Below are 13,316 nucleotides of genomic sequence, written 5' to 3'. Positions count from 1 at the left end.
TGTCCATGGACTCTGCAGAGTGATTGTGGACTGGAACATATTCTATTTCTCATCTAATGGCCTTTCACTTTTGATTAACTGAGTGTATGTGGCTTGTATATTTCAAGAGCCATGCCAGGGGAGAACATTTCAGAAGCTTCCTCTCACAGGTCCTCCGAGTAGCACAGTTACCGTGAACCGATACAGATGTGGTGGTGGGCTGCTAAATGGAATCAGCATGAATGTGCAGACTGGCAACATAATTAGAGTTCACATATTCATAAAATATGGATAGGGGATCTGAGCGACAACGGCAGTGATTTCCTGCCTTGATACAGAATACTGTATCAAGGGCTCCTCCCTGACCAGGAAACTTTGATTATGTCAGGCGCAGGAGCTGAGAGATGAGAGCCCGAAGGCAACTCAAGGCCATGCATCTTTTTGCTGCTAGCTTTAAAAACATTTGAAGAACAAGGAAAAGCATCTTCCTTTCAGTTCCTATTTATTTGGTCCTATTAATACCACTATTGAAAGTGTCATTTTTAATACAAAAAATTAAAAAGTTCAAAATGTCACTTAAGTGAAAGGCGATAAGTATATTCCCAGGAAAGAAAAGTGGTTGTGCATGTGTGTTTTAGTTTTCTGTTACTGGATTATAGTTATTAATACAACTATGTATAAGTGTAGAATCTATATGAAAGACTGCTGTAGCCTTCATGATGTTGCATATTGGTTTGTGAAGCCTTGATTTGAAACTGTCACCAGAAGTGAGCACATATGGAGAGGAGAGTGAAATGCTAACTATAGCAAGCTTGTCTGTAAGATAGACACAGATGCCTGCTAATTAGTGCTAATCAGTTTTGGTCAAGCTACTTTGAAAAAGTAATTAGTTATAGTTGCCTGTTACTTCTTCCAAAAAGTAACTTGTTACAAATGAGTTACAATATTATAAAAGTAACTAATTACCAGGAAAAGTAACTTTAAAAAAAGTTTAAATATGGAAAATAATTTTGATCCCATCTTAAGTAAAATACTAAAATATAAATTAGTAAATATACTTGAAAATACTAAAGTGCATATTCAATTGTTTATTATAAAACTGAATATATAATTAAATAAATGGGCCCTTTAGTCGAAGGAACTAACAGCAAACACTAAACACTAAAGTACTGGGTATCTACGTATTTGGAAAAAGTCTTTCTGCTTGGTGGGCCTACCCCTCCTTGGCCGGTATCTTGGCAATAAGAGACTTAAAGAAATTTGACTAGACTGTTGACAAAGGCAGCATCAGTCTTTTTAACTCAGTCTGTGCTACAGATGTTTGCAGAGAAGAGAAACCAAGCTTAGACTGTTAGATGGCGTCGCTCCATTTCTGTTATTTGCTGAGCTCACGATAGCCTCACCTGGGTTTGGTCTGCGCCTGCTAGCATCAACACCGTCGTTATTGGTGACCAGCTTTGTTGCAGCTTTGACATTGAGAGGTGCAACAAAAGTAGTCGAATTGCTTACAGCTGATGTGGAAAAGCATTTTGTTCCAGGACATAAATCCCATTTCACATAGAGATTCTTGACGTTTCTCTCTTTGAGAGAAAAATAATGTCTGGACTTCCACTTAAAAAAATGCTAAATTTGAATTAACTGGGATCTCCATGACTGTGCCTCTGTCTGTATATGTTTGTATGTGAACACTCGCCCAAGTCTACCTCTGGTTGGTTTACCATGACTACTTCACTTCATCAGCAGCACTCATGCAATTGTTCTCCCCCCCCAGCTCCCAGTAGGAGGAAGACAGCTTCAACCCATTGTGTGCTAAAAAATAGTCATGTGTAAAGATAACGGCATTGTAATAATAGAAAAAGTAATTAGTTAGATTACCCATTACTGAAAAATGTAATGTCGTTTATTTTAATGCCATTATTCCCATCACTGGTAGCCAGTATGATAACCACTGATCTATCAATCCCTCTATTTTCTGTGCAGTTTAAGCAGAGATGCCCCACATAATTACCTGAAAAACAGTTGAGAGGTACAGTTCAGTAAATACACTATGAAACTTTATTAGATGCACATTATTAGGGTTGGACTTCCCGTTACCTGAAGATCTGCATAGATTCGACAAGGTTGCTGGAAACATTCCTCAGACATTTTGGCCCATATTTACATGATAGCATCACACAGTGGCTGCAGGTTTGTCAGCTGCACATCGATAATGTGATCCATCACATCATGAAGTGCTCTATCAGACTGAGATCTGGCAACTGTAGACAGCATTTGAATGCAGTGAACTCACTGCCATGCTCAAGAAACCAGTTTGATGTTATCTAAGCTTGGTAACGTGTATCATCTTGCTGGAAGCAGACATTGGAAGATAGGTACATGTTACCATAAAGGAATGGGCATGATCAGCAACATTCCTAGTGTGGTGGTTAAACATTTCTTGGTTGGTACTAAAGAGTCCAGAGTGTGCTAAGAAAATGTCTCCCACACTATTACACTGCCACTAACAGCCTAACTTTCGATTCTATAATCTAGTAATTGGAAGGTTGGTGGTTCGATCCCTGACTGCTTCAGTCTGCATGCTTAAGTCAATGGATCCAAGATTTCCTGCCGTTTACACAAAATTCAAACCTTCCCAGGCATCTTATTTTGTCCGGTTTAGGTGAGTCTATGTTAGCTGTAACCTCTGTTCCCTGTTCTTAGCTGACTGGTGTGGTCTTGTGCTGTTGTAGCCCATCTGCTTCAAGGTTCGACGTGTTGTTTGTTCAAGGATGCTCTTCTGCATATTTATGTTGTACCGAGTGGTTATTTTAGTTACTGTTGCCTTTTTAACAGCTCAAAGCACTCTGGCCATTTTCCTCTGACCTCTAGCAGGAACAAGGTATTTTCTCCTTGATAACTGCTGCTCACTGGACATTTCCTGCTTTTCAGACCATTCTCCAACAGCTATGCCATATTTAAAGTCACTTAAATCACCTTTTATCCCCACTCTGAAGCTCAGTTTGAACTTCAGCAGGTCATCTGGGCTAAATGCATTTAGTTGCTGATTGTGCAAAATTTTAACCTTTATAAAATTCTAAAGGGTGACTTAAAAAAAATCACCAATTTTTATTTGGTAAATGAAATGTAAGAATAAACGTGTTTATGTAACTGCAAAACATCATTTTTTGTGCTGTAACTTTGGTTTCAGTTTTATGACTTGGCTTTGGCTTCATCTCACAACACTGGATGTTGTGGCTCATCTGTAAATAGTATTTTATGGTCGCAGTGGGCCACGGTGGAGCCAAATTTGACACTTTGGATCTATATCAATGCATTTAAATTATTGTATTGTGTAAGCCTAACATCTGAACTGCAGTGATATATGAGTAACATAAAATGCTAATACCGAAGAAAGAGCATCTTGAGAAGTAATGGTTAATTACCTTTGCTGCACTGCTGCATTTTGTATCTGACTTTGAGGCAAATTTTAAACACTGAGTTTTGTTTTTGTAATTTAGAACAGACTTAGTCCAGAGGTGATTTCTGCCTGTTTAAAAACACATGATCTCCACCCAGATACATAAAACGGAATAATTTGGGAATCAGACTCCTCTTTCCTTCTGTCCCTCTCTATCCCATAGCACCCGTCCCTGCCGCCCCCGACACACATGCACACATAAGCGACATGCCCCTCCCGCTCTTGTTTGCATGCTTATCACCTGCCTAAATTCATGCTGTTTATTCGTCTCATATCTCATTTTTCGCCACACTATTTATTCATCTGATCCCATTAAACTGGGAGCCAGTGTGCATGCAAAGTCTCACTTTCTTTTTACAAAGCCAGGAACACCTCACCTCAGTAGACAGTGAGACTCCACCTCAATATAATAACATCACAGATATGTGATCAATAATTAATTAACAAACCCAGAAGTGATAATTAGCATCAGACATACATTGGCTCCCTTACTGTATCCACAGTGTCTTTAAAAACAGTGCAGTTACGCACTGAGGCAGATGGAACTAGACAGCTTGAGCAGTTGTGTTACTATTGTTTTGTGTTTTTGAGGGGTTTAATATGGTAATCAGCATGATCCTTATGGGCAAGCCGGAACATCAGCTGCATCAAGCGTGCATAGAACAATGCTGCATTGATCTGTGTACTTGTGCACTGCATTTAAGTACTCTACAGAAATTCAGTAGACCCTTCACAGCAAGATTGCAGCTCATATTGATTTTTTTTGCATTCTTTTGAAAACTCTTTCAAAAGACTCTTTGTAGTGTGTTGCCCAGTTGCTCCTAGTCTAAGCACTGATTTGGGCTGAATCAGGAGCCTTCAGCTTTCAGGCCTCTGCTCTGTGGAACCAGCTCCCAGTTTGGTTTTGGGAGACAGACACCCTCTCTAGCCTTAAAGCTTTCAGGTCTAGATCAGGTGACTCAGAGTCCTCCCTTATTCTTGCTGCAATGTGTTTGTGTACCACTCTGCATTCAATTGTTAGTTGTTAGTAAATGGCTCTCTTCCACAGTGTGTCTGTGTGTCTTGCGGCAAGTGACCACCTCCTTCCTGTTAAGAAGGAGTTCTTCCTTCCCACTATCTCTTGCTCACAAGGAGTTGCCACTGTATTATAGCAGGTTATTTTCCTTACACTATAAACCCCCTTGAGGTGACTATTGTTGTGATTTGGTACTATATAAATAAAGCTGAACTGAACTGAATCCATTGACTTGAGGGATTGTTGGCTGAATGGTGAAAATAATGTGAAACTGCTTTGTTATGCGCACATTTTGCTTCAAGTGAATATTTGTTAAAAAATAATATTAACTATAAACAATAAAGCTACCAGATACCTGGTCAGATAACAGAAGAGGAGTAAAAAGTGCCATATGAAATGGCGTAGAAGCAGAAAGTAGCATTAAATGGAGATACTCAAAGTACCTCAAAATTGTACTGAATTAATGTGATAGAGCTATACAGTTCCATAATTAGATGAGATCCATTGCGGATTTGTATGATCAAAGTGCAGTTCTGTTTAGATTGTGTGTCCGACTCATATGGTTATTCACCTTGAGAGCCCCACTGCATGCTGCCTATTTAATGACTGAAAATGTCGCACTCCTAATTAAAAGTACACCTGTGGCTTCATGCACCCGATGGGAAACACTCTCCATCTCCATACTCTAATTTGCCAGGGCGTTGCCCAGTTTGTCTGAGTGCCAGCCAACAAAGGGCTTAATTTGCACTTGTGTGTGTGTGTGTGTGTGTGTGTGTGTGTGTGTTTCAGGCTAGATGAGACAGCCTAACCCTTACTCACGAGGAGACTAGTAGTTCTTCAAAATTGTTTTGGATGTTTGATGTTATGATTCGTCCTCTGTTGGTCCTGGTAAGGGAATTACTGTCTCAAGTCTTTAATGTCAAGGATTTAGAGACGTGATGATTACAGCTTTGTACCTCAGTGCTCCTCATTTAACATGATGAGCCCATTTTTAATCAGTTTGATGGTTTGGATTCAGCAGTTCAACTACTACTTCGGACTGCAAATGTTGAAAGTCACCCTTTTTATGGACAGTTGTTTAGAGTTACATAAGATTGACACTAGTTGCATCGTATGCCTGCAAGCAGCGGTCTAGCTTATCCTACGACTGGCTACATGCTGGAGGCAGTTGAAGAGCTAGCCTAGCTCTCTACAAGCATAACAAGGGAGGCTTTTCAACTTTTCAATTATTGCTTTAATTTGTTATTTTTTAAACATTGTTTTGTGGACTTGGAGAGGGCATTCGACCATGTCCCTCGGGGGGTCCTGTGGGGGGTGCTCCGGGAGTATGGGGTGTCTGGCCCATTGCTACGGGCCATTAAATCCTTATACAACCGTTGCAAGAGCTTGGTCCGCATAGCCGGCAATAAGTCGGACTCGTTCCTGGTGGGTCATGGGCTCCGCCAGGGCTGCCCTTTGTCACCGATTCTGTTCCTAATTTTATGGACAGAATTTCTAGGTGTAGCCAAGTGGTGGAAGACTTTCACTTGGATGGTCTCAGAATCTCATTTCTGCTTTTCATGAATGATGTGGTTTTGTTAGCTTCATTGGGTGATGGCCTCCAGCTCGCCTTGAAACGGTTCACAGCTGAGTGAAGCTGTGGGAATGAGAATCAGCGCCTCCAAATCTGAGGCAATGGTCCTCAGCCAGAAAAGAGTGGAGTGCCCACTCCGGGTCAGGGACGAGTTCTTGCCCTGATTGGAAGAGTTTAAGTATCTCGGGGTCGTGTTCATTAGTGACAGAAGAAGGGAGAGGGAGATCGACAGACGGATTGGTGCAGCGGCCACAGTGATGCGGACGCTGTACCGGTGTGTTGTGGTGAAGAGAGAGCTGAGTGTAAAAGCAAAGCTCTCAATTTACTGGTCAATCTACGTCCCTAGGTGAGGGACCTATGGTCACGAGCTGTGGGTAGCGACCGAAACAACAAGATCGCAGATACAAGTGGCGGAAATGAGCTTCCTCCAAAGGGTGGTTGGCGTCTCCCTTAGAGATATGCTGCTCCTTCACATCAAAAGGAGCCAGTTGAGGGGGTTCGCGCATCTGACAAGGATGCCTCTTGGGTGCCTCCTGGATGAGGTGTTCCGGGCATGTCCCATCAGAAGGAGGCCCTGGGGCAGACCCAGGACATGCTGGAGAGATTATATCTCTCGGCTGGCCTGGGAACGCCTTGGTGTTCCCCTGGACAAGCTGGATGAGGTGGCTGGGGAGAGGAAGGTCTGGGCTTCTCTGTTTAGGCTGCTGCCCCCACGAACCGGCCCCAGATAAGCGGAAGAAGATAGATGGATAGACATATTAAAAGAACAAAATACAATCCACTATTAAGTGAATGTTAGAGGTAGACGTGTGTGCACATTTTAGAACAAGTCATTATTCTAAAGATAAACTGCTGTTGCAGTTTCATATACCAGCAGCCAAACATGAGAGTGGTATCGATCTTTTTTTTTTTTTTTTTTTGCCTGTCCCGTTTGGCTCTTTTGCCATCAGAATTATTGTCTAAAGGCAAAGAAAGATGCCCAACGGATTTACTTTACCAAATTGACCATCCCAGCCTTGCCGTTATGGTCCATTTGATTCACCTTTTATTGTTTATTTTATTTTCACTTGCTGAATATGGGACAGACTTGACTGGGGGAAAGAAGGGGAGAAAGAAAGAGGGAAAGAGAAACAGCTGAGAAGAGGGACGGGGGAGAAGGGCAAAAAACAAAAACCAACAGAACGGGCAGAGAAAAAAAAGAAAAAAAATGCATATATCGATCACCTGGATCACCTGTTGAGAAAGAAAAAAGAGAACAAGCAGAAGAGAACAAGAGTAATAGAATAAACAACATCACAATGATATATGGGAATATGACAGTAAATACTAAATATTAAACATTATTGTGCAGCACATAAGATCAACAGAACACAGTGTGCTTTGAGGTAGGAGCCAAAAAGGGTGTAGTTTGTGGGTGTGATCACCCGTGTGTACACCTGTGAGCATGGATGCGCTTGTTTTTAAAAGGTTCCTTCATGTAATGATCTGCTAGAGGGTGTGGGGGGGGCCACAGACCCGTCCTCCAGGGCATGAAGCAGGTATGGAGGAGATCAAAACTCCAGACATCCAGAGGCCCCCAGAACACAAGAGACCAAGGAAGACCAACAGAGGGGCAGCCGCGCCACTGTCCCAGAAAGAGCTGAGGAGAGTCCCAGATGAGGGCTCACTCAGCAGCCGCGGAGCAGAAGCCAGGGGGAGTTGCAATGACGCGTCCGTGAGCTCCGCCGGCAGCCAGCTGTGCCTGAGTGACTGAGCCCCAGGCCGAGAGGCCGGGGGCACCCCACCTCCGAAGTGGCCCGAGCGAGCCCCAGGCTCCAGGCCCCGATAAGCGGCCGCCAAGGAGTGAGCCGGTGTGTACCTGGACGCCCATCCTCAGACACAAAGAACCACCAACGTACCGCCCCGACTCCGCAGCAGCAGGGAGGCCCCACACTCCAGACCGCAGTCGGACGGCCAACTCCTCCTAGCCCCCCCGCTCCAGCAGGCCGCAGAGAACGGGGGTGAGAGAAGACTCCAAACCTCCCTCCACCCGCTCATTGTAGTGTTGATGCATGTGTGCATTTAAAACCCAGGAGGGCATGGAGCTACCTGCCAGAGAGCAGCAGGTAAGCGCATAGTCCCTCCTGCTAGCCCTCAATGTCTACGTGTATTTAAAATTGAGAGGTGGGCAACGACGCTGGGGGTGAGGTGTACACCCTGATGGTAATTTGGATTCCGTGTATCGTGCCCACCCCCAAGATCCTATATGTATGTGTAATGAGAGTGTGATTAATGTGAATGTCTAAGTTGTGGGATAAAATTGAGGCAGAGGCAGCCGGAAGGGGACGGGGGGTAGCCTCCTCTGCACCCTGGTGACACACCCCTACTCCAAGGCCCTGCATGTGTGGGTGGTTGTGGTGGAGCGGGAAGAGGGAGGCAGCTGGAGATGGGGAGGGAAGGAAGGGAGGGGCAAGTGACCCAGCTCCCCCGCTGACCCCAGTAGGCACCCCCATTCTCCGCGACCCGCCAGGGAAAGGGGGCCCAGGCCCATCCAGACCGGGGCCCAGTGCAGCAGCACCGCCCGGCCCCACAGAGCCCGGGACAGTCCACCCGATCTTTTCTACCGTTGAGAGCAAATGTGTGAACAGACGATCAAACTATTCAGTCAACATGTCTTAAACAACATGATCAGCATTCAGAGTCGAGGATTTCTGTTACTTAGCCTCATAACATATTAAATTAAAATTGCCAAATCAGAGCCCGTGTGTCAGACTGGCTTAAGTGAGTGTATTTTATAGAATTCACTGTTCATATTACATACATGTCTAAACGCTGATGCTCATAATGAAGTCTTCTCACAGCTACTGAATTATGCAGAGGCATTTCCTATAAAAAAAAAAATCACATCAGCTTTGACTTGATAGAATGCAAATTTGTTCATTTCCCTTAGGCATTTGGAAGAAAGTAATTAAGCAAAGGACCCTTTGTCTTCAGAATGCTTTTTGAGTCATTTCATCGCAAGATAAGAGGACTATCTGTCAAGAGAAAAGCTTTCATGTACCATTGAGTGTGTTGACTTTTTCTAATCTATTGTTCTCCTAGACATTTTTCTCAAAAGTTTTCCGGTGCAACCGGGAGAGCTGAAGGACAAACTGTTCATCATTAATGAGAAAGATGGAGGCCTGTCTGATGAGCACATCACCTCTCTGAGGAGGTATGACTTGGTGCCAAAAAAACGCTGATTTGTATTCACTCCTTATAGTGTCACAACTGAAGCTGAGAGGTGAACATCTTTTTGTGCCCAAGTCCGTGGGCGGTTGATGTGTGTTTTCATTGGCAGAGGTAAAGCCTTTGGAAACTAGATGCTAAACAAATCATCAACGGGGATGTGGGTCCATGTTACTGCCAGGACAATGTGAAACAGGGGAAACCGCTGCCAATTCATGTGAGGAAGAAACACAGCAGTATTCACTGTGTTTTAATACTAAAGAGCAGATGCCAGAACCTTTTACTAGAGCAGCTCACTAATAAAAGTTTTATCTCGGGTTATTTGCAGAGATGGAAACTATTGACATGCCCTCAGGAATAAAACACAGCAAGTGGGTAAAATGCTTCCTGATTCTTACCTGCAGTTTACTTAGTGACTCTGTGTGCTGACGTCCTGGAAGGCAAAACTGATCTAATGTACTGTGGGGACGGTTTTATATATTCTGTGAAAACATAATATATATTTTAATGCGTGGTGGCGTCGTCCTGAGGAATACAATCTTGAAAGAACCACTCCCAACAGGTGCTGCAATATTGATGACCGGTGCTACTCCGGTGGCACATAGGCTGACTCGTGAAAAGGCGAATGTCTATGGTTTGAGGTCACAACTCACAGGAATGACAGAAGTAGGAAGCCCAGTTTAAGACGAGAGAGAGGTTCAAATTCAGTGCAAGTGAATAAATGGCTCTTCCTATCAACGTCTCGCTGCTTTATAGAAGCTCACGAGGACCATCAGCGTTACTTGGCTTTTAATCACTCGCCTTTCCCTTGGCTACTAGAAGTCAGTCTAATGGCATCGCTTCATGGGGCCAAGCAAGAAAACATGTGATGACATACCTGAACAAAGATCAAAAGGGAGAAGTACATATGACAAAAAAAGGAAATGTAACATAAAATTTTAAAGTCAGTCTAAAGGTCTAAATGTATGCGTCTTTTTCTGATGCTTAAACAACGACTGATATTAGAGATAGCTGCACTTGATGTGTTTTTACCTTTTTGACATGGCGACACGTCATATTCAACTCTTTACTCTTTTTTAAAGATTAATAAGTTGAAATAATTCTCAGGTTCATACAGTACTACTATTCTTAGTCAAATGTCGCTCTAAATTTCACACACGGGCCATACTAAAAAATATCTCTATCAAAATAAAAACAAAAGACTGTAAATATGTATAGCTGACACAGTGTTGTTAACCAGTAGAAAATAAATTCATAGCTCCACATACAGCATACTGTTTGAGGATGGGCGCTTTTCCCCCTTGGCAATAAAATATTCACCGTGGCACAGAAAAAGATATCAGTTCTGGAATGAAAATTTCTGCTTTTGATTGTTGCCAAGGTTTTCTTCATTCTTGATTTTAAGTTGTTTTTTTTTCCATGTTCTATGATTTTTTTTTTCATTTTTAATTAGAAAACTATAAACTCTGTTATTTGTGTGATGTACTGTCACCACTCTTACCTAATGCTTGCACTGGGAACTATATATGCATCAGGTGGACATATTGTAGCTCCACGTGTGGAAGATATTAGGGTGTATTTGTTGACAGCACCATATCAACTTAGAAAAAAAATCTGCCTTTGTTCAGTTTATATATAATTGCTGATTGCTGTCGGTGGCCAGAAAAGTCCATTTCTGAACATTTATTGACCTTGGACAATGACAAATTACTAAATAAAGTGACTTAATCTTCATTAATTACACTTGCCTGTCAGATTTAACCACATAGCTTATCTTTTATCTTCAGCCCCTGAACACATTATGACTAAAAGACAAAAGGCACATAAAAAGCAAACAAATCAAACATCAAATTTTGTAAAGGAATGTACGTGATATGAATGTAGGTGAGAAAAATGTGTAAAATTGATTAAAGGATGTTGAAGCAAGTCTCCCAAATCAGCTGGAACTTATTTTCCAACCACGTAGGAAAGAAAAGACTGATTGGCAAATTCACATAAAATTGAAGGACCCAGACTATTACAGCCCTCTAAACGGGCTCCGTATTTATCCACCAGATGAATATTAATGACTAAATAAGCATCGAGTTTTACGAATATATTTAGGTATTACTGATTACAAATTAAACTCAAAAGACTCGGATAATCTGAAGTGTCAGGACTATGTGAGTGTGGTTTGATTAGACCGGACAGACAGAGAGCAGACAAGTGATTGATTAAAGCTCAAAAGAGTATGAAATCACCTTTTCAGAACTAAGCCTCAGAGGAGAAAGGGGGGAAATAGCAGGACAATGATATACTCAAAAAATGTTTAAAACTGTTGTTTGGCAAGAAATGTTCATTGTGAAACCATCTGATTGGTTATTTTAACAGGTAAATAGCATCTGTATGTAAAAAGAACAGCAAACATTTTCTTCTTATTTATTTATTGTTTTATGTTTAAGGTATGTCCCCACCATGGAAGATGTGGAAAGGTACAAATCCTACAAAGGACCTGTAGCTGAACTGCATATTGTGGACCAGTACATGATGGAGGTACAATTTTTAGTTACATGTATCATCTTCATATGCAATTAAAAATTAGGTATACACGCTCATAACATACAAGCTCGCTAACATAAAACAATAGGAATGGTTACAATAAGATGCAGGCCTAAAACATCAGTGTTCAATAAAATAAACTTCTAACTTGTAGCTGATCAATACACACACTGCATTTTAAATTGTACAAATGTTACCACTAAATTCATTACAAACCAGTTTTTTGACATCCTGCATTGACACTAAGCGTGACATTGTGGCTGCACCAAATGCACTCTTATTTTATAAGTTGCACTTAAAATTTAATGAGAAACACGGGCTTGTGCTTCATTGACGGCCTTCTTCATTCTCGGTGGCAGGGGAGACTGCAGTCATCAAACTGCTTTTGAGGCGCAGCCTGTTTCATTGCTTTGTAGAAATCCTCACACACACACACTCGCACATGTGGATCATTTCTTTCTCTGTTTTCTGCTCTAATGCTGCAACGTTTCAACCACACATTTCGGATTTCTTGATTTTGTTTTGCCTTTGGTTAAATGGCTAAAACTGAATTTCCACTCACAGGGAATGGAAATAGATAACAAACAACTGCATCAAAAACAGGAATACAGTTGAAAATAGAATATAGTTTATAACAGTTTATTTTTTTCAAGTTTCCACTTCATTGAGCTAATTATAATTTATTACTTTAGGAATTGGGAACCAATAATTGGTCATTTAGAAACATGATATTCCAATATAGTGGCATGATGGTTAGCACTATTGCCTCACAGCAAGAAGGTCCTGAGTTCAGGTCTGCTCGTGTTTGTTTCCTCTAACAATCCAAAACACATGTAGTTAGTGGGGTTAGGTTAACTGGTAACTCTGGTTACCAGAATGGTTTTCTGTCTATGTCTGTTAGCCCTGCGAAAGACTGGCAACCTGTCCAGGGCGTACCCTGCCTCTCGCCCTAAGATAGCTGGAATATGCTCCAGCCTACTTACGACCCTGACAAGGAGAAGAGGATGAATGGATATTCCAATATATTAACAAATGAGACATAAAAAGATTTTTCTCACATTTGCTATCTGAAGGATGTTTCTCTCATCTTTACTTTACTTTTAAAAATTTATTAGTCTTTGTGGCTAATACTAATAGATCACAAAATAGCCAATATGCCAATTAACCAATACCTTATGCTTTACTCGCTAGGTGTACCAGCACCACTTTTTGTTACCATCCTGTCCACTTCTCAAGTAGTACAAGGTTGGGAAATAGTAAAGCAAGTACCTGATCAGTGACCACATCAGTACCAACGTTCAGAAGTATCACTGAAAAAACTGTAGTGTTTTTCTGTGCATGCAATCCCTCCAAGTAGGGGATGCTATTGCACACACACACAGAAACATGCTGTGGAGCACACTGAAATTGAGCATTAAAGTTGAAGGTGGGAGTGTCATTTCTCACTGAGCCTTCTCCCCTTTCCTGTGAACTTTACCTTAATGTGACCCCGCCATGCTGGGAGACATGCTCTTGGTACCCTGTACCTTAGCAGTGCTCTTGTCAAC

The 13,316-nt window shown here is 41.9% G+C and overlaps 1 protein-coding gene across 2 annotated transcripts in view; it reads left to right on the top strand.

Moving 5' to 3' along the window:
• LOC146611285 (uncharacterized) overlaps positions 1 to 13,316 on the top strand; it is a 49,344-nt gene that overhangs the window by 6,527 nt on the left and 29,501 nt on the right. For both annotated transcript variants that reach the window (XM_085345269.1, XM_085345268.1), the window contains exons 9-10: positions 9,106 to 9,217; positions 11,673 to 11,763. In XM_085345269.1, coding sequence (XP_085201395.1) covers positions 9,106 to 9,217; positions 11,673 to 11,763 — 203 coding nt within the window. The remainder of the gene's footprint in view (positions 1 to 9,105; positions 9,218 to 11,672; positions 11,764 to 13,316) is intronic.

The sequence above is a fragment of the Diplotaxodon limnothrissa genome, linkage group LG20 (assembly GCF_057381915.1).
Source record: "Diplotaxodon limnothrissa isolate DT_005_m linkage group LG20, D_limnothrissa_male_GT1.1, whole genome shotgun sequence".
In the NCBI taxonomy this organism is placed as follows: Eukaryota; Metazoa; Chordata; class Actinopteri; order Cichliformes; family Cichlidae; genus Diplotaxodon; species Diplotaxodon limnothrissa.
Note: the sequence above shows the minus strand (reverse complement) of the source record. Positions and strands in the feature narration are given on the sequence as shown.